We start from the raw sequence: 21758 nt of genomic DNA, 5'->3' as shown, positions 1-21758 counted from the left end.
TTTATATATGAGGATGTTTGAGTTTTGAATTTTGATGATCTGTGTTTCTGTTATATGATCTTTGGTGGTTTTTCCTGTGTACATCCTCCTCTCAGGTCACATCCTGCTCAGGCTCTGCTGATGATGCGCTCGGGGAGGAAGGAGAATCACAGGCACGAGGAAGCCGCTCTCAGCCAATCACATTCTGCAAAGCGTCCTAAGCTGACGTCAGCCCGGTACCGATGAACAACCGGTAGTGTTGAAGGGAGACGTGTGGCCGCTCGTTGTTTGCAGCTCTGTTCGCTAAAAACCTTGCTGTCAAACGCACTAACGCCATGCCGTTCGATGTGAGGAGGTGAGTACGAGTCTTCCCTGTCTTTGTGCTCCGCGGAGAGGCGGCGGTTTGCAGTCCGAGTTACCGGCGGCTCCAGCATCGCCTGCTAATGAGCCTCTCAAAGTTGTAACTGTGTAGAATTTCACCTCTGCTATGAATGGCCTCCATTGTCTGAGAGGTTTTTCTCCCCCCCTTTTTTCCCCCGGTTGAGTGTGGGTGGATGGAGGTGATGCTCAGGTATGCTCTCAAGGGGTTATGTGCAGCTACCGACCTGCGCATGTGCGGGTTTACCCATCTCACAGTGTAGGTGTCAGGGGTCAGAGGTCAGGGGTCACCACAGTGTGGGACGATGAGCCCTTCTTCACAGCTCAGGTCAAACCATGAAGCTTCTTCTCCCCAAACTCTTGCCACATGTTATGGTATGATATAGCTGAATGCCATTTTCCCTTATGTTTATATTATAACATTCACACATAGGCAGCGTTATGCATGTTTTTCATTCGATGTTGTTGTGTTAGCGACACGTATTTGCTATAGATTTATCAACATTTATGCTATGACTCTCCTCTCTCAGTACATATGAAATCACTCTTCTCTGGTGAGTATAGAGACACTTTGAGTATAAAGATTTTCAAAATGGTGCGTCGTCCTGCTGGAAGAAGGTGTAGAAATAACGCTCTGAGGGACCCAAAGTTTGAAAAGAAAATACCCCTAAACCCTTTACACACGCAGAGTAGGATGCGTCCATGCTTTCAATGTGATTACCGGTATACCAAATGATGTTTCTCATCTGAATGCTCTGACTCTAAACTCATCAGAACAGGGTGTTTTTCCAATCTTCTGGGGTATAATTGTAATGAGTTTATACAAACTAAATGGTCACTTTTGCAGTTCTTTGCTGACAGGAGTGGTAACTGGTGTGATATTCTGCATTAGCCCATACGCTTCAAGGTTTAACGAGCTGAGCACTCAGAGTAGATTTGTTTTTTATACTTTGGTTTTAACAAGTGTTTACTTGAGCCTTTCTATCATTTCTAAGTAGTCTAACTGGGCGTTTTCCCTCCAATAACTGCTGCTCAGAAGATATTTTGTTTGGGCTGTTCTCGGTAAATCCAAGAGATGGCTGTCTGTCAAAATGCCGGATCAGGAGTTTCTGAAATAGACCAGCCTATCTTTCTCCATCAACCATGGCAAATAAATAACCTTCTTATCCCGTACTTGTGCTTGGAAGCATGTTTTAATAAAAAATAACTAAAGTTGACTTCTCCAACATCCAATTGACTTCTCTGACGCACTCTCTGGTAGAGAGGCGTCACCCAACACTAACTAGGTTAGTGTCACTGGGTCAGACATGGTGATGTTTCCTAACACATCTGGTGACTTGGGCTTGGTTTACCGTAATTACACAGGAAAAACCAGTTGTGGCTTATGGAGAATGTGGCCGTCATCCTCACAAAGTATTAAGAGAACTAGAGACTGTAAGTATGTGTAACATCTAATGCTTCAAATACTGGAACAACAGGACTGGACACGCCTTGGTAATTGCATGCAAATAGCCCAGGATGAAGTGTCATTCCACATAAATCCTGGTTGTGCAGCTGCTAAAGTTTTCAGTGCGAGTGTGTTCAGATCAAAGTCACAGCAGGAAGAGCATCCGGCTGAAAAATGTAGTCGCGTATGTAGAGCAAATTGAAGGTAAGTTTCTATAAAAATGCAGCAGCATGGAGTATTTGTCAGAAGACGATTCGCTGTGTCCCAAAAGTGATTGATCTATTCTGTCGTAGGACCTAGATGGCCCTCTTAGTGGTGCCCAATTTGAATTTTAGATGGTTCTAGCTATGTTTACTTGCCCAAATAAATTGTCATCCTGAAATGCGACCGTCTGCCTAAAGAGTTGGTTGGTGGGTGTGTCAGCTGAGTAAGAAGAAGAAAAGCTGTTTGGATAAATGCAGGGTGCATGTTTCCAGTATAAACTGGCATTGAGCTGGAGTCTATCCCAGCTGATCGTGTACAAAAGGCCCGATTCGCCCTGGACAAGCCACAAGTCCGTCACAGGGAAAACACATATCGTCAAGTAAATCAATAACAAAAATTATGAACTGCTATTACACTAAATAGCACCGCTGGCCATCAGTCAAAACACTGTGCGATTGTTCTCTGTGTTCCCAGAGACCACAGCCGTGTGGTAACGACAGGAAAATGTACCACACAGGAAGTGGTGACATGCTTCGATAAATACAGTGTTACAAGAGATGACCTCTCGTGCGCAGGCTCATGTCCCAATGTGTCATTGTCTTGTCTTGAAGCAGCGATCAAAAGAAACCTGTTTCGCAACGGCTGGAAATAGCCTGATTGACTAACTAATATGAAGGTTTCTTTAGCTCACAAGTACAGAGGCGTGAGTCACCCATGTGCAACACCGCTGGTTACGGTAGATTACAACAGACTCGTGTTTGGCATGTATTCCCAGAATGATGCGGCGTAAGTGTGTCTTCTTTTTTTTTTTTTCTTCTTCAGCCAAACCAAAAATGACTTGAAATGTACAACGAGTTTCACTCAGTGTCCTCTGAATTTACCCAAAATCCACACTGTGGTTATTTTTCCCCTGATTGCTTTCGGGTTACAATGTGTGACAGCCTACTGCTGATTTGTTTTTCTTTTCACTTGTCAAGCTGAAACATCTGGGGACATTATTGATAACCTTTCTTTTCTCTTTCTTTTTTTTTTTTTTAGTTTAGAGGATTTTTCCAATTTCATTTCAACAACAGATAAATAAAGCTGTAATCATACATACATAATTTTTTTAAATATTTTCTCAATAATTCCTGAGACAATTAGTTGGATTTGAATGACATTAATGCACAATACCAATCAATATCGAGTATAACGATGTTTATCCCATTCATAGAGTTGTGGCTTCAAGGTTAAAGCAACACGTTTGTGACTGGAAAGTTGAGGTTTGAATGTCGTTGTCACCAATCCCACTAATAGTTTTGTGAGGAACATATACAGTGTTACTTGTGCCAAATTAAACATGCAGATCATGATTGATTTACTGTGATGATCCTCGAACGGGTCAAATAAAAGATCAAGATGATCATTTTAGGAATACATTCCTTTATCATTTTTCTCTCTCACTGATTTAGCTGTTTTGGTTTAAACCTCAAAATGTCTTACACAATCAAAATATATTAGTTCTCATAAAGGATTAAATAAATTAGACAGCAATGACATAAAGAAGCTAGATTCAGAGAGTTTTACAATAATTTTTTCCCAAATAATGAGTCACACAGTGTTTTAGATAATTAATGGGGACTGGCTAATTGCAGTTTTTTTCTGAAGAATTAAATTATTGTGTTGTGGGTCCTTTAAAGCAGCAGTATGCAGTCCAATGTGTCTACTTCTTGCGTCGTTTCAGCTTTTGCGTGGACGTTCGTCATCTCAGGATGTATTGGCTTTCTGGCTCCCCTTCATCAGTACAATAATTTGTACCCTCAGATCAGCCCCAATCATAACAACGTCATCCATAATAAGCGGGCTTCTGACGGAACCGAGGGAAAAACTGAGAGGCTTTTATCTCTGAGGTTAATTGACCTTCCAAATATGTCATTTATTGACACAGGGAGGTTCATTGTGGACTAACCTGATGATGCAGTATGTGTGTTATGCGATGATTAGATCATGGTGACTTGAGAACTCCAGTCTTGGTCTTTTGGTCTTCTGACAAAAGCTGTAACTATATATCCTGATGACCTGATCTTGACAGCGAAAACCTGCGTAAAAAGCAAAGTATGTGGGCATGTGTTGCTTACAGGCTGCGATGTGAGGCGATTAGACGTGAGAACCCTGGTCCTCCATGATGTGGGCTTACTCAGCCATATACGTAAACTGAATGCACTACCAACTCACTGTGACTCATCGATGAGATTTAGTTTATTTAGTAAGCTCTTTCCTTGAAAGGCGCCTCTGTTCCTTCATTTAACACTGTTAACAGAGAGATGCTGGTACACCATGTCCTCACTAATCACTAAACATCTGAGTTTTTTTTTTTTTTTTTTTTACGCAAAAGGGTGGGCAGCACGGTGACGGTGTGACGGAGGGAGTTGTGTTGACTGTAATTCAGGAAATTACAAGCGTCAGCCGCAGACCGATAGGTGAACTCTCAGGAGTCAGCTTTAATATCGATGAACACAAAGTGTTCCGTGTAGAGGAAATTAGGAAACTAAGCTCCCATTTAATGAAAAGGAATGCCAAGATTTGAACATCTACATATTGTTAATATGCATGTATCTGTCTACACTGTTTTGTTTTTCTTAAATGCGTATACATCACATTTTAAATAATCTATTCAATTTCCGTCTCACTGTATCACTCAATACTGCTATAGAAAGTAATTCTGTATTAAAATGTGACTCCATATGATTGCGTCAGTTCAGCTGAAGTGTACTGTAATCAGTGTTCAAAAAGAATAATAATTAAAATATTTTTTAAATTATATTCTTTGATTAAAATAGGAATGAACGAGTAAGTCGTTAATTATTATCGTACATTTTTAGCCGTCATCTCGGGTGATTGTTGGTCTGAATGGGGCAATTGTTCACGTAAACGGAATTAGTCACATCTTACTCAGGTTGAACAATACTTCTCTTTTCCTCTCAAAGTTTTGCAATTCAAGTATTACATCTTTTTATTTTGGCATTCAATCTGACTTTAATGAGATAACTTGTGCTTAATCTCATATTTTATCATGAGCAAATGCATAAATAATTGTGTAGATAAAGGCAATTTACAGGGTTACACACACACACACACACACACACACACACACTAACCACTGTCGGCAACACCGGTTTAGTCATCAGCGATGACGCAGAACGAGATTATACTTTAACTAAATCATTTCCTGAATGAAACCAATGATAACCTGGTTTTACTAATAAAATGGTCAGCATTTCGATTTGACGTTTTTATTATTAAGGTTCTATATTTTTAGACACAAACGGGAAAGACCATTACTGCCTCTACAGAGTTCTTGTCGGTTGCATATCTATAGGCAATAGGCATGTCATCTGTATCAATGTTTATAAATAATATCTCAGTTAACATTGTCATTTTTTCATATGATTTTTCTACGGATAAACGCAGAGTGATTCGTAGTCCAAAACAATGGGGAAAAAAAGCTGAAATTTAGCTTTGTTATCCTTATTTTTTCAGACTCAGGTGACAGAGGCAATGGTCATTTTCCACGAAGAACAAATTGCGACAATCAGATATGTCACCTGTTCAAGCCTCAAACTGAGGTGATGTGTGGTAAAGGCTGAAGATGAGCGTCAAATAAACTGCCCTAACGATGTACAGTAAGCCACAGTGGCATGGCAGATCCGTTCACTGAAGAACCCCACACCCCCTGAAGGGCAATATTGATGTCACAGTCCTCTGAAGAATGACATTGTGGTTTAGTGAAAACTTATTTTTGACAGTGAACAGTCAATACATCCGCTATGTTGGAAAAACATCCAAAGCCAGACAATTAAACGATTTAACAGTTTGCCATCAGCAGGCCTCAAGGTTCAAACTACATCAGAGGTGGAGAGAAAGTGACGTTATTCCAGACTGCCATACGGGTGAGATAATCGCATGACTCTCCATTATAATGTAATATTGGTGCTTATTTGTTTCGGGGTGTTTTTTTTTCTTCTCCATTTTAAAGCAGACTCGTCAGTTCATAGGATGCGGTAGCTCTTCATGTGACTCCTCAGGCTTTTCAACTGCAAATAATCTGGTTACGCTCCATTTTCACTTTGTTATATCATTGGAAATACTTGAGCAATTACCATATAAGTCCAGTGAAAACGCAGCGGCTCAACTCTAGCTTTTAGCATCAAATGTAATGTATACCTTGTAGTTAGCTCCAGACCGTCTGCGGAGCATCCAGCAGAGACTATTTACAGTTTATATGTGCGATCAGATTCCCTCTCGCGTCTCCATTGACCAGCTGAGGGAGATCGTCTTTCCCTGCGCGCATTCAGATTTAGCAGTGGGGAAACTGCAAGTGCTAAAAATATGCATTTGCGCTCATACAGCAGTGATGAGGACTTCTTGGGCTATTCATATCTTGTTTCTTTTCCAGCAGCCAGTCAAACACAGTCAGCTGTTTGTCAGATTCGATGTGCAACATTCAAACACAGACAAGTCTCACAGGTTCAGCCTATATGCTTTTAAAGTACCGTAATCTACACATTTACAACCTCAGTAATATATGTCAATGTTAACACTTTTCAGTTAGCTTTACAATCGAGACATAAACGGTGAGAAATCACGCAGTACATATGGAGAGAAAATAATATGGTAAAAGAAACAGTTCAGATCATGGTTATAATAAAATAATCAATTCCACAAGATATCATCACTAAGAGGCTTCAATAAACTCGGGGCTTAAGGTCGATGCTTTAGTATAATATAATTGATTCAAGATACCACTGTCTATAAATAATACATATCAATAATATGTTTCATATTACTGCATCTTCCCAGACATGCTGCCCTTCGAAAACAAAGTCTACAAACAGCTTCGATTAAAAAAGCAGCTGCAAACATCACACAAGCGAAATGAAATACTAAGTGCTGAGAAGTAATTTCCCCAAGGGGATCAATAAAGTACGACGTCTTTCCGAAAGTGTCTTGTCGCCTCAGGGCGGTGTAAAACCAAATATCTACGAATCGTCTATTTTGAAAGTTTGAAAGTATAGATATGCATGTTCACAACATATTTGTTCAAGCTGGCGAGATTAATTTTATGTTTGCGTTTGGTTCAAATGAACAAAACTGTATTCCCATGTTCTAAATGCGATTAAACTGGAAACGGTGTGAGAATGCGTGCAGATATTCAGTGTAACGCTGAGACAGTTCACAGCAGCAGCAGGTTGGCTCATAACTGTTTCTAATGCTGTAGATGACACCACAGCAGTTCTGTGCTTGAACATGAAATAGAAATATACAGAAGAGCCTATAATGGAGGAATACAGTAATAAACACCTGTTACGCAGACTCGCGTGTCGGTTAGTATCACTGCTATTTGTGTTGGTGGAGACAAACGAATCATTGTTTATTTTCTTTTGGTTTCATCCGCGAAGTAGTGTAATTAACATTCAAGGTCGCGCTGCTGTTCTGAATATCGGCACATCTGTGATTGTTTAAAACCTAATCTCAAAGTAATCTAGACTCTTTTGTGCGATGTTTGTTGTGCCAGTTGGCAGTGTATTTTTGCAGCTTACATCACACAAACACTTCAAGACTTGGCCCGCTTCTAACTCGGCCACTTTGACCACAGCTTCCCCTAACGACATGTGTCAAGCATTTCTCCCACGACTCGTAATCATTAAAATCGCTTATTTGAACAGTGTGAAAGAGAAGGACTCTCTGCGAGCTCCTCAGCTGTTCAGCCTGTCCCGTATAGACCGTCTGCTATCGGCACAGAGATAATCCTGCAGAGAGGGAGGCTGGCTGAGATGTGAAGGATCCAGGAGTAGATGATAAAAAAAAGGAAAGGAGCGAAAGCGGGAGCCGAGGTAAAACAAGAGCAGCAGCGAGGTCAGGGCCCCAGCAGGAAGCCCTCCCCCCTCCTCCCGCTTCCTCCCCCGCCCTGCATTGCATCAGCTGTGATTCTTTCTCTGGCAGCTCTGGCTGGAAGAAATGTGAACAGATGTGAGTGTTTTTGGAAGGAGATGAGGAAGAAGAGGGAGAAAGAGAGGGAGGGGAGAGAGAGAGAGAGAGAGAGATTTGTGTATATCGATGGAGTTTGGGGTCTAAAAAGTTTCACTGCCCGAAAAAGGACATGCGCAAGAACGCCCAAACTTAAATAGTTTTGCTCTTGAGTATCCTTTTTTTTTTTTTGCCACCCCCCCTCTCTCAGCTCCTCAATAAGGCAATGGCCGTATTTCATAAGCGCGACGCACCGTGTGACGGGTGGTAATTTTCTCTATCCGATCTCAATTCACTGATTCACACAGCTCATTTTCGATTCAGATCCCAGTTTTGTAAAAAAAATAATCTGCTTTATATGAATATACTTTACAGATCAGATATATGAAGTTGTGATTCTTTTCATTGGTCTGTGTGTTTTTATACTGACGCTGTGTTTTCCTGTGTGCATCGACAGTCGCAGACTTTTTGTTGGGGTCAGGTCATGATTATAGAGCATACATCCCAAGGAAGAGGTGTGACCCCACAAAAAAAGTGTGTGTGCGAGGCATGTGTGTGTTGCGGCGAGCCGTCTGGGTCTATTATGTGTGTGATGGCTGCTGTCCAGAACTAACATTCCACCTCTCCTCTGTAATATCACACAGCCCAATGGGTACAAAATGTGCTGCTTTTCTCAGCACGTAATGTTTACTTTTGCTGTTTAGTTTTTTTTTCTCTCACTCCCTTTTCCCTTTTCTTCCTGTCTCTCCTCTTCAGGTTCGATATCTACAGGAAAGTTCCAAAAGATCTCACCCAGCCAACATACACAGGAGCATTCAGTGAGTAACGCTGCACCCACAAACCCAAAGTCATGAGAAAGCAATGGAAGTGTTGACTTAGTGAATTGCTGATTTCTTCTCTTGTTTAGGTGTGGAAATGCAGAATCCACTTGAGTTAAACATTGTTCTGAGCAGAAATTAAGCGTGAGAGGAAAAGATCGATGATATTGTTGGGAGTGTTTAAAAAGAAATACTCTTTCTTAAAAGTCATTTCAGTTGGTGAAATATAACCAGAAGACATTTCACCAATAAAACTGAAATATTTGAAATAGCCTTAATACTTTTAAGGCATTTATTGGGTGGAGTTGTAAAATTAACAATGAAATCATCCAGCTCTCAAAACAATTTTCATTTCACTACCTTCAACTTGACTATTCCTCAAACTCACAAAAAGCACAGTATTAGATTTATTCTCATTTATTTGTCTGGCACTGATTCTTCAAGTTAAAAAAAAAATGTAATCTAATTTATAGTGCTGAGAACTGTTTTGCCTCAGTCATCAGGTTTCACAGTGTGGCAGTAATACCGGATTATATAACATGTATGTAAAATGGAAATATTGACAAAGCTGCATGGTGGTGAAGTCGTTAGCGCTCTTGCCTCACAGTGAGATTATCCCATGAGTCTGGATTTGGGGCCTTTTTTCCCCTTTTCTATGTTGGCATGTTCTCTGTGTGTCTGTCTGTCTATCCGTTTGTCCTGTTTTGGACTGGCAACCTAGATGAAACTGTCCAATCGGGGAGGTTTGCCGTGTTTATTCCAAGTGATGGTATTGGCTCTTTGTATTCGTTTGAAATCACGTTCTTCTCTCAAATCATTCTTGGACAGCATTAGTGCTCAGGAGCCCCGGGCTCACTATTTAGCGTTCCTGAGGAATGTGATGGAAAGTTGTACCACCCCCTCGGAGCCGCGCACAGGTTGAGACACAGCTAATGATGGAAAAGGTTTGATAGTTGTAATTCAAGTACCTGCCTGTCTCAGCGTCTCGACGGGGCCACACAGGCGTACCTGTTTTAGCTCAGCGAGTATGATAAGAATGTTAACGATGGTCCCATTCATCACCACAGGCACCTCGGGACGCATCAGTGGAAATATGAATGTTTTTGATTTCAGGTTGGCTCATGTGTTTTCTTGCCCGTCATCAATAAGTCACTCTGTTAGGTTCATTATTTAGTGGTGTAACACAAAAGGCCGATGACACATTTTATGCTTCTGAGTTATAATGTAGTGTCAGTTAATTATTGATCTGGTGATGACGGTACAAGGTAAAGGAAATGATTGACCTCGAATAAAATTGATGACGCGGTGAAGTGATGCAGGACCTACATACTGAGCAGTCGGATAGGAAAAGCTTTTTAACACCTTCCTCGATGACGAGCGGCTGCTAAAGATATACACCACCAGTTTCCACCCAAGAAAAACTAAATGGAAGTCCTTCCTGTTCACAGTCGACTCCCTTCCTGTCTCCATGCACTGTCTGGGCTCGAGGGCATTGGGTTGATTTGGACATTAGGCGTGAGTTATTGCTCCATCCGCAGCAGGTCAGCTCACAATCCGGCCTGTGTGGTTCAGAGGCGAACACAAACTGGACTCCCCCCTTTTCACAACAGCCCAAATAGTTGACCCCATCTGCTTTTGTTCTTCTCTTTTAGGGGCACATTCCTCTTGGTTAAATTTTGATGGTATTTGCTATGAACAATGAGCCCGTTTTTTTGTCACAGTGGCCACTTTCTGCTTAGGATTGGATGGTTTTATAATTTTAATTCTTCACTGAAGTTATTCTGGAGATTATCCATTTTTGGATAATGGAAGAACATTCACAAAGAAAGAAAATAACCGATCAAAGAAAAAACAGAATGTTGAGGCACTGTAAAACAATGTCAAATAAATTCAGGAATGGGATCATCCACTAATAAACAAGGTCAAATTCCCATGTCAGACTTTTTATCTTGATGTGGATTTCGCAATAGTAAAAGGCGTAAAGGGTAAAGGTTTCTTTTTCTCTAATGCTTTTTAAGCGATTACAGAAACCTCCTTTTCACACTCGTGTCCCAGCGTGACTGCCGTCTGTCCTCTAAACTATTTCTATTTACATTTTATGAGGAGAATACACATCTGGCAGAATATTAACTGTTTAAAAGTAAACGGCACATGTGATTTTCAGATGTCACCCACTGATTCATGTTGGTATGGTGTTTAATTCTCTCGTGTCACGGTCTTGATAATGCCTCAGCACCGCGGATGACTTTAGGTTTATATGAAAGCCACTCATGTGAGACAATTGTAAACCATTTGGCTCGTCAGTGTTTCCACTGCAGACCTGTTGGAGTTTGAAATCAGAAGTAAGCCTCTTCCTTTCATCCTGAATAATCCCCTTCCAGTATGGTGCCCTTTGAATCCTGGGAGGGACTACTGTACAAGTCTGTAGATGATCATGAATTGGTGACCTATGTGTCACCGTGGCACTCCTTGTTGTTTGTTGGTTACACATTAACTTATGTAAAGCCTCCACCAACCGCAAGTTCAGCCACAACATCCTGCCAGCCACAAGGTCATGTGATCGTGTGATCCTAGGAGACCGTTGCCACATAAACACGCCTCACCTGCTGAGTGAGAGCTTTCGGATCATGGCTCTCGGCATACGAGATAAACCACACTTGTGCAGGAACAGATCAGTTCCCTCCATATTTATCTTGGTAAACACATGACAGCGTTTTATTTGAGCCCGGCGGATTCGTTTGACACATGAAGCGATACAGACGGCTGCACTGCTTCTCCTTTTAAGCTCAGACTTCATATTTTGGCCCGCAGAGAACAAAAACACCGTTTTATTTGGGGTTTTTTTGTAAAGTGTTGAATATTTTGAGTTTGGTTTGTATCCAGCTTTATGGGAGCTGTCGGTGTGAGAGTTTGTCCAAGGAAACCTAAAATGAGCTGTTTGTATTGAAACTCGGCATGAGATCACCTCCCTCAAAGAAGATATGCTGTCATGACTGCCTGCTGTGTTGGTATTTAATCTGTAATTACTGTAGCAGGGTCTTTAAAGGCCTGCGTAATGGCAGGATTGGCACTGCCAAGTAAAACCACTGTTTAGGGGAAATCTTTACGGCCGCTGTGCTTTTATTAATGTCAACGACTTAGATCATTCCAAGAGACGGGGTTCGTCCCTCTCATTTGCATCGCTGTGCAAAAAAGAGCGTCTGATGTGAGATCGACGTAAAAGAGACCCACAGTGATCTCGTTTCAAACACGGTCTCCTCTCTTACTTTATTTCCTCTTTCCCCACAGTTTCCATCCTCTGCTGCTTCTTCATACTCTTCCTGTTCCTGTCTGAGCTCACTGGATTCATCGCCACTGAAATGTACGTAGCAGCAGCTTCTGTCCCGTCATGTAATATCCTGCTGCGGAAACGCACCGCTCCACCGACCGGCCCTCGGCTGCCACTCGCACACAGGGACAAGACGAGAGGAGACAACACCTTATTCCTGAATATAAATGTCTCCATTATGATGAGTTCTGCCTGGCCGCCGTCGTAACCAATGAATGGAGACAATTTTCTCACAGGAAATTGTCTCTGTGCGTGCGTCAGCCTCTTGGCAATGTCTGTCTAATAAGGGACGACTTGGGGAGGGTGTGACAGAAAGGAAATTACACTGACAGTGCAACACAATTGCTCTCTCCCCAGCAAATTGGCAGAAAATGTGTCCCTGGCTGGTGGAATGGTTAGCAAGGAAAAGGTTATGAGAGTAGAAGTGTAGCAAAGTTTGTTTTCTGTGACGTACACTGCATTTCTTCCCCTCTCTTTTTTGGGTTTCTAATCACCCGTTCATCTATTCCCTCCACTGCAGCGTAAATGAACTGTATGTGGACGATCCAGATAAGGACAGTGGTGGGAAGATAGATGTGACGTTGAACGTCAGCTTGCCAAACCTGCACTGTGACTGTGAGTATATAAACACGCTTTCTCCTTTACCATGTCTCAGACCTACGATTTTCCTTTGCATTTTTTCCCCTTTACACACAGTGTCCATGTCTTGTTCCTTTTGACAGGCTTCATCGGCAACGTTACGGTCATGTTCATAGATGTATAGATAAATGAAAATGTCTTACTCGCTACCGAAGGAACAAATTCTGAGCACTTAATGTACGATGACGTGTGTATGATAGGCATGGCTTGTAAGGTTAGAGAATTTTAATTCAATACTTCAGTCTCCATTATGACCACACATCTAATTTGTGTTTTGATTGTCGCTCTTGAACATAATAATTCAGAAAATGCCTGTGAATGGTGGAGGTGGAAGGGAAAGGATCTTCAACCAAACACCATTTTCAGACTTCTTTATTGCTTTTTTCGCCTCTAGTTTTGTTCTCATCATCTTCCATTTGGCTTTTCTGCTTTCTTAGTTCGAGTTCAAGAATCTTTACTGTCTCATGTGGGCAATTAGACGGGACCTGGAGTATTTTGGTCTCTCATTCCTGAATCTGGGCATCAGATGTCTGCGTCGAGAAAGAAACAAACTTGAACTGTTGATGGAGTGGGTGTAGGAGTCTAAGTCTAAACCATCAGTCTAGTCTTATCCACAGATCTCATTTTGTGCAGGTCAGAGAGGGTGTTAATACCAGCAAGCTTTCTACTCATTTATAACAGTCTATTTTTATTCCTGCTTGAGAAAAGTTCAAACCAGCAGGTTGAAAGTTAATAAGGGCGCGATAAAACATTCTCATAAAAGTAGAATCCACATTAAAAACATGGAGCTCTCAATAAAAACAAATCCGCTGGTGAGCCTTCTTACAAAGAGTCCATGTGATGTATTTCATGGAGAAGTGTTCCCAGGTGTTTGTACTGGCTTACATATTCCCAATCTTCACAACAACTGCATTTGTTTTAATCATTAACGACATTTGTAAATGACCATGGTGGCTTACAATAGAAAATATCACTCAAAAGATTGATTTTAATAAACTTGCATTGCATTTTGATATGAATGACAGCCTGAAGTCTTGACTCTATAAACACCAGCAGAAAGTAGCTTTCAACCCTGTTGCAGGCTTGTACGTGACCCTTTTGCCTGAAAAAGTCAATATATAAACTATATAAAGTTTCCGTTTAATTTCATGTACCAGGTTGAGCTGCGACACGCTTGTAGATAACACGAGAAGAGTCCCTGCTTTGTGTGGCTTCTGTTTATCTCCATACTGGACAGCTGCAATCTGCCTTTGGCGTGAAGTTGCCTCTGATGGTCCGTCTACTGTACTTCGATGTCATGGCGGTAGGCAGGGCCGTTGAAGCGTGCCAGGACGGAGAGCAGTCACTGGTTATTTGCTCCTCATGACTCCCCACAGAAACTATGCCCAATGACAAAAACGCACGCGCGCGCGCGCACACACACATACACACACATACACACACACCAGATTGTGCTCCAGCAGCCGAGAAAACACATTTACCCTTTTAAAGCGATATCCAAAAATGGCAAAGCTAATAAATACTTGTGTGAGAATTAGATCAAGATACGAGCGTCTTTGGCTTGCTCACACACACACACACACACACACACACACACACACACACACACACACACACACACACACACACACACACACACACACACACACACACACACACACACACACACACACACACACACACACACACACACACACACACAGCTGTGGCCCACATGTTTGAACAACCTTACTTTTTTTTAAAAAGTGCCTGATGATTGTCTGTACAGTACTAACCCCCCCCCCCCCACACACACACACACACACACACACACACACACTGCATGAGTCTCAGCTCCTCAGTCTGGGAGTTAACATTGTACATGGGTCCATTTTTTATTGTCGCCTGTTTCATCATAGGACGCTTTGCATTTCCATCCCTTTCTAGTGTTTATGTGCAATACTGTTCAAGCGTTAAACCTGAACTCCCTCCGTTGACCTTCACCGCTCGCCTCGTCTTGATTCGAGACGAACTGGAACAAACACGTAATAGCCTTATATTGACCCTCTCTTCCAGTCCAAAATGTCTTAAAAAGGAGAAATGGTGGGTCTCTCTCTCTCTCTCTCTCTCTCTCCCTCTCTCTCTCTCTCCCTCTCTCTCCCCCTCTCTCCCTCTCTCCCTCTCGCCCTCCCTCTCTCCTGTACTTTCACCATGTATTCTGAGATCTGGATACAAGGGGAGGGGAGGCAAACGTGTGTTGAATGTCAAAGGTCAGACAGACAGCATGAGCACCATTTAGCACAGGACCCCCCCCCCCCCCCCCCCCCCCCCCCACCCCTCGCATCCTCCCCTCTCTGTATCCCTCGCTCTCTAGCTCTCCGGCTGGCCAACATACGACACAGGCAGTTTCTGTAAATAGGCCACTGCCAGTGTGCCAACACATGGTGGCCGGCAGAGGGGGGTGGGTGGGGGGGGGGGGTTAAGTCTTGATGGAAAAACACAGAAAGAAGAGGGGGCAATGGGCATGTGGTCTATGTGCGGACTTGTTTACTTTGTGGGTCCCTGCAGTGATGCCTATTCTTTTCTTAATTCGATAGATTTAGATATTATATAGGAACAAGACTGAGTTTTACTTTTGTTCTTTTGCTTCGTCTCTTTTTGGAGCATTAGTAATCATGACGTATTTAATTTTTTTTATTGTTATGATGCAATTTTCCTGATATTACTTTTACTTTGAACATACAAAGTAAACTTGTGTCATTTGAATCTAACACTTTAAGTCCAGGTTTTTCAAGCTCTTTCTGTGTGTTATGTCACTGTGAAATGTGCTTAAAAAAACAAAACAAGTTGGTGTAAATATTATCCAACTCTTCTTTTTGCTGTTTTCTACCATTTTTAGACTGAAGTTTGACATATGAGCATCTGAAATACAGAATCATCTTCATCAAAATCACTTAAAAGTTTGCAACAAGCCGAAGAAAGCGTCCATTGTTTTGCTGCCTGCTGTCGCCATACGCGTAAATCTCCTGCTGTGATTCTCGTCTCTTCCTCAGTGCTGGGTTTAGACATCCAGGATGAAATGGGCCGCCATGAGGTGGGCCACATAGACAACTCCATGAAGGTCCCCCTCTACGACGGGAGAGGCTGTCGCCTTGAGGCTGAGTTCACCATCAACAAAGTGAGACCTCATGACATAAGAGAGAAGGAGGATTTATCTAAACATGCTTTGTGAATGACGTCTTCTGTTTACTTCTCCCCTTCAGAAAATGTCACAATGAACTTTTCATGCTCAGTGGACATTATGAGGCATTCGCCAGTGGGATGATGTTTTAAAGATCGCACACTTTGGATTGATATGTTGTGTATTTGTCTTGGGCTTGAGTTTTACATGGAATTTGCCCGAACCTCCCCCTCCGCTTCCTCTCGTCTAAATTGAGTTATGTTAAATGGGGAAGCTCTGCTCGGGGGTTCAGTTACATCCGATGGTACAGTCTGGGGCCTGTGGAGCCCTCTTTGTCCCTCCTCCACCTTGTGCGTCAGTCTTTCCAGTACATTTAAAATGATTAACCCAGCAGTCGGACATTTAACACTCTCGCTCACAGAATAGCGATGTGGAGGAACATTTAGTTTCCAACCCAGTGTTTGTGCATTCAGACATGCTCATTAGTTAAACGAATGCGATGCAAGTGCTTGTGCTGCCGTGAACGTAAACTGTCCTGCCTTCTGTGTGTCTGCAGGTACCTGGAAACTTCCACGTATCAACACACAGCGCCACAGCTCAACCCCAAAACCCTGACATGACCCACAGCATCCATAAGTTGTCCTTTGGCGATAAACTCCAGGTCAGGACATGCACAGAAAATGCCAAAACAGAACTTGAAAAGGATAAGATCTGCAGTACGGAGGCCGACTGTGTGCGTCTTTCTGTCTTTTGTCACAGGCACAAAAGGTCCAAGGAGCCTTTAATGCATTAGGAGGGGCCAACAAGCTGTCGTCTAATCGTACGTATCCCGGCCGCACATGTGCTCATTACATCCGCCAGTGTGACATTTACGTAAGCCCGCTTGCTGACACAGGATGATGCACTGAAATGAGACGCCTAGCGGAGAGCGCATGACTCCAAACTGAGTGGAAACTTGATTCACAAAGCTGATAGAGCATCTTGAACAAAGCGCCTCCACACTTTTGTGTCATAATCACAATAAGCGCTTCTATTTTGGGACGTTATTTAGAAAGAAGCTGTTTTATTGATTGCAACAACTGTGTTTCCCCCGCAGCTCTGGCCTCACATGACTACATATTGAAGATCGTACCGACGGTGTATGAGGACCTGTCGGGCAAACAGAGCTTCTCCTACCAGTACACGGTGGCCAATAAGGTTCGAGCGTCCCCGCACGCTTCTTATTCCCGTCTCATGAGATCATCCCTTTTCTTTCTTGAGTCGTTTTTTCGTCACGGAGGCGGCGGTGGCCATCCTAACATATGGCCAGGGCATGTTTTTGAAATGTTAATTCGTGCACTCACCCAGAAGTGAAAGCTCAACCCCTGGTGACTGGAAACACTCTCTCGATGTCAACAAACCATAAACACACTTCCTAGAACTGTGTTGACTGACAGCTGGGTTTGGAGTGTGGAGTCATAACAGTGCAGGTGAGCCGTGGAGCATGGGAGATGGGGGCCTGAGTAAAAAATTCCAAAACCTCATCCCCCCCCCCCCCCCATAGCACACGCCGGGATCCAGCCGAGAGGCAGTTTTGTCCTCAAACTGCATTGACGTTCTCAATATAGTGTGAAGTATTCAATCTGACGTCACTTAACAATAGCCCAACCTCGTTGGAGATTGCTTCATATCAGTGTTATTCAGCGAAGAGTCATCTCTTGTGAATGACCTTATCCAAAGAAAATTCAGCGTATGACTCATAAACGCCACCGCTATCGCTTCAAATAGGCAGGAAATTACTATTTGTGCCAACTTAATGATTCTTTTCAAGTTTGACTAACTCTTCTCATCATTAATAACATCTTTTCTTTCACACACAATGAAATGAGTAACGCTTGCCTTTTGTTCCCCTCCAGGAATATGTTGCTTACAGCCACACGGGGAGAATTATCCCCGCAATCTGGTTTAGATACGACCTCAGTCCAATCACAGTCAAGTACACGGAGAGGAGGCAGCCCGTGTACCGCTTCATCACTACAGTGAGTGAATTCAGTATTGAAATATACATCTGCAGGCAAAAAAACTAGATTTGTGTTGAGGTCCTATCCTGAGCGATATCGGTGACAATTTTTGTCATAGACAATAAATGAGATTTGCTTAAATTCAGACACATTTGAATTTATTTAAAAAAGAAAGAAAGAAAGAAAGCACACAGCCTTGACGGGACATGAAAAAAAACGCATGTTTGGTCACCCCGGGTCATCCTCTGTCTGTTAGCATTTAGTGCAGCACATTGGCCTTGGTGTAGTGTTACATTTGTCCACAACTTCCAACCGCTCACACATTTATCGTAAATTCTATTGACAAAACACTTGACTTGATCTGTGATGTATATATGTTTTCATTTTGGAAGCAAATGTCGGTCATTCTTTATTTCCTTTATAACAGTCTTTCCTCATTGTGACCTTAAAATGTCACTCCAAGCTGGAGTCAAAAGTTGGCAGCCGTGCATTTACCTGATAAATAGTTTTGATATTTACCACAGGAGATAAAAAGAGGATCAATATTGGACTTTGGTCAGGTGGGCAGACAGACGCCTGGCTCCAACACGATGGTTTTGTGTTTGCTGAACGTGCAGAAGGACAACTGTAGCCCAACATTGCAACTTTATAGGCTAATGTGGTCGTGTTAAGATGACAGGATGATGCATTGCTCGACTGTTGATAAAGTGTTATTAAAAAAAAAAGCAAAAATGGACTCGCAGAATATTTCACAAGGCAAAACAAATGCTTTTTGTTCCCCTCCTCTCTGCTCCGAAGCCCAGAGTCTTTCTGCAGCGCTTGTCGTCGCCCATAAGAAGCTTTTAAGCTTTTCATCTCACTGCTGGCAAGCTTCCTCCATCCATTTCGTGTTCCTCTACTCCCCCTTTCTCAGCTGATCAGTTGTGGAATTTCTGGCATCGTCAAGCAGGTTTCCTGCTGACTGATCATGCAGTCGGGACTTAATTGGCTGCCCGCTTGATGAGCTCCACGTTCTTTATCTTTGGGGCTGTTTAGGTTTACTCTGACTGGAGGCATGTGCGGGAGATGACTGTGCGTATAGCGTGTGATGATGACTCATGGCTCAAGATTGTGAGTCAAACTTCAGGGCCATTTTCTTTAGTCCAGCGCATGCTTTGGCGTCGGGGTAATGTATCATTATGAAGAAACATGTCGAGGGCCAGCTGATGTCAGGTCTTTTACAACCAGGGATGAACACATCACAGCTCTTCCATGTCGAAACTGATGGTTTGACGTCTCTCTTGCAGATTTGCGCCATCGTTGGAGGGACGTTCACCGTCGCAGGGATCATTGACTCTTGCATATTTACAGCTTCAGAGGCCTGGAAGAAGATCCAGATCGGAAAAATGTCCTGAGGACCGCGTCCCGCCCCTCCTCACATTTTATTTATAAGTGCAAAGTTGCTAGCCTGTTAGCTAAATCCAGTCCTGCTCCAACCAGCTCCCTTGTGGAGAACGTGACCGACGAGGAGTCTCCGGCTCTCGATATAGCTACCAGGCTGCACGGCAACGTCTCTTTTGCCGGAGATCCTCCCCGGCTCCATCTGCTCTGGTGAAGTGTGGACGCTGACTCTCACATGTCTGCCTTCTCCGTCATCAGCAGCGGGAGCGGAGAGGGAATCTCTTTTGTTACTGTGGAGATGAAACCTTGAGTGCTGGAGGTCAGGATCCAACCTCCACGTGTCATGGAAGGATGGACTCTTTTTTTTAAATGAAGTTAAAAAGAAAAAAGAAAAAAAAAGGAAATTAAATCTGTGCTGTTTCAAATTTGGTGCTAACAACTATATTCATAAACTCTTCATGTACAGATGGATGGAAAATTAAAGAAAAAAACCCAAAACAAAATGTCTTCAGTTGTTTAGCCAACACAAACAGCTTCAGTGCTCCTTGTTATTATTCCTACAACAGGTATTTCATTCTCTATCTCAAGTAATTCAGAGTGACTTTAAATCATCAAACAGAAACATAAAATTGTCTCTGAACATCTTGGGACTGTCTGCCATGCTAAACACTGTGGTAGAAAATAACGAGGAAGAAGAAGAAGCTGTAAACGGCTCGTCAAAACTAGAGGAAGTAGTTTCTATTAAAAACTGTCTCGTCCAAAAGCGTCCAACGTGGTCATTATTTGGATTAATCGGGTCACATGTCCATCTCCCACGACTTTGTGGCACTAAACCCTTGTGTACGTTTGTCCAAACCAGTTCTACATGTTTTTTTTTTATCTAATTCTGGGTTGAAGGGCCCAATCCCAGGTGACGTGTGACAGTTTACACCCTGGACGGATCATCAACCAATGCATAGCAACACACAGTCATTCATTAAGAGGAAACCTTCCTGATTTTAGACCGTGGGAGAAAACCTGCACACATACAGGGAGAACATGCAAACTACTCAGAAAGACTCTGAGCCAAAGAGTTGGTGAACAGTTTTCTCCCATCATCACGGTCTTCAAATGTTTGCTGTTGACCGCATTTTTACCCCCATGTGACTGGAGCTCATGACATCCAAGTTGAATCCTCTTGTTTTAAATAATGACAATATAATGTAACACAACTGGATCAAATGTATAAAATGATGTCTTTAGGTTTATTCTTGAGTTTGCCACCCATCTGTTTGTTCTATCGCAGAAGTGAATCAGTCCGTACATGAGTCCGTCTTCTGGTTTGTTCAAAACTGCAAAAAAAAAAAAAAAGATTATTTGAAGGTGTTTGGGTTTATAAGCACATTGAGCTGAAGTCTATGAGGTTCTTTTCTTTCTTTACTCTGTAATCATGTGTTTAGTGCCACCAGTGTGCAGACTGCGTGCCTTCCCATTTACATCTCTACAGTTTTGCATTATCATGTCTCTTCCTGTTCCTGCCAATGAAAGCAGCTCATTTTCATGCATGTTTCCTCTTCCAGTAGCTATTTTTCCTCAATACTTTACCAAATCAGCATTGTGCAATGTCTTTAGTTTCTCCTTTGCTCTCAGAAATATGGTGAATGTCTTTAAAAAAAATGTTTAGCTTGATTTCTCAGCATGGTACATGAATCTGTTTTTCTATGAAGTTGTGAATTGTTATGAAGGTTTGGTTTTATAAGGGAAAACATTGTTGCTCTTGATGTTTATTTTTGAACTGATATGGTATGAATTGTGAGCTTGAAAAACCAAGTTTAGTTTTTTTTTATTACACTAAGTCTTGTGTTAATGTCCTTGTGATGTTACATGTCATTCCTTCAAAGTGGCTGTTATTAATTCTCTCCTTGGATGAAGTGGTTTCACGTTACTAGTGAGTTTTTATCAGGATGAACTCCACACTAAACTGTTTTTTTTGTGCTTATTTTACAAGCTACTACTTTATATTTCCATGTCTCAAACAGTGGAAGGAGTTGGTTTATTTTATAATAATAAAAAAAAAAATGAAGTGTCATACAATTTAGTCCCATTATGTTGAAAAACACTTAACAGCACGTGAGTGTATTTTGTATGAAGTGGACTTTGCACCCAGACGCTGCTCACCTCCCTGAGGCTGGCAGCCGGAGCCAACACCCTGCAGGTTGTCATTTGGGACGTGTGCCGGTAAGAGGCTGTTGGACTCTCGCGGCAATCATCATGCTTACGTCCAGCTCTGATAAGAGGTGCTTAGTGTGACTCACTCCTTTATTCACCCTACATCCCTCTTGTTTACCTCATTCACTTGTTACATGTCAGCGGTGCTGCGTATCCAAGCGTTTCCACCTCCGCCAAGTGACACAAGCACCACAAATATCTGTTACCTTGG

General features: G+C 42.4%; 1 protein-coding gene across 1 annotated transcript; it reads left to right on the top strand.

Annotated features, from left to right (window-relative positions):
• Positions 1-230: 230 nt before the first annotated feature.
• Positions 231-21401, top strand: ergic1 (endoplasmic reticulum-golgi intermediate compartment 1). Its single transcript, XM_080501917.1, has 10 exons — positions 231-334; positions 8771-8832; positions 12121-12193; positions 12681-12775; positions 15832-15956; positions 16516-16620; positions 16719-16779; positions 17056-17156; positions 17855-17977; positions 19246-21401. Exons 1-10 carry the CDS (start codon positions 315-317, stop codon positions 19351-19353), a joined length of 873 nt encoding a protein of 290 aa, XP_080358043.1. The 5' UTR covers positions 231-314; the 3' UTR covers positions 19354-21401.
• The last annotated feature ends 357 nt before the right edge of the window (positions 21402-21758 follow it).

Source organism: Blennius ocellaris, assembly GCF_963422515.1.
Source record: "Blennius ocellaris genome assembly, chromosome: 9".
Classification (NCBI taxonomy): Eukaryota; Metazoa; Chordata; class Actinopteri; order Blenniiformes; family Blenniidae; genus Blennius; species Blennius ocellaris.
This window is presented reverse-complemented; position numbering and strand designations above follow the sequence as displayed.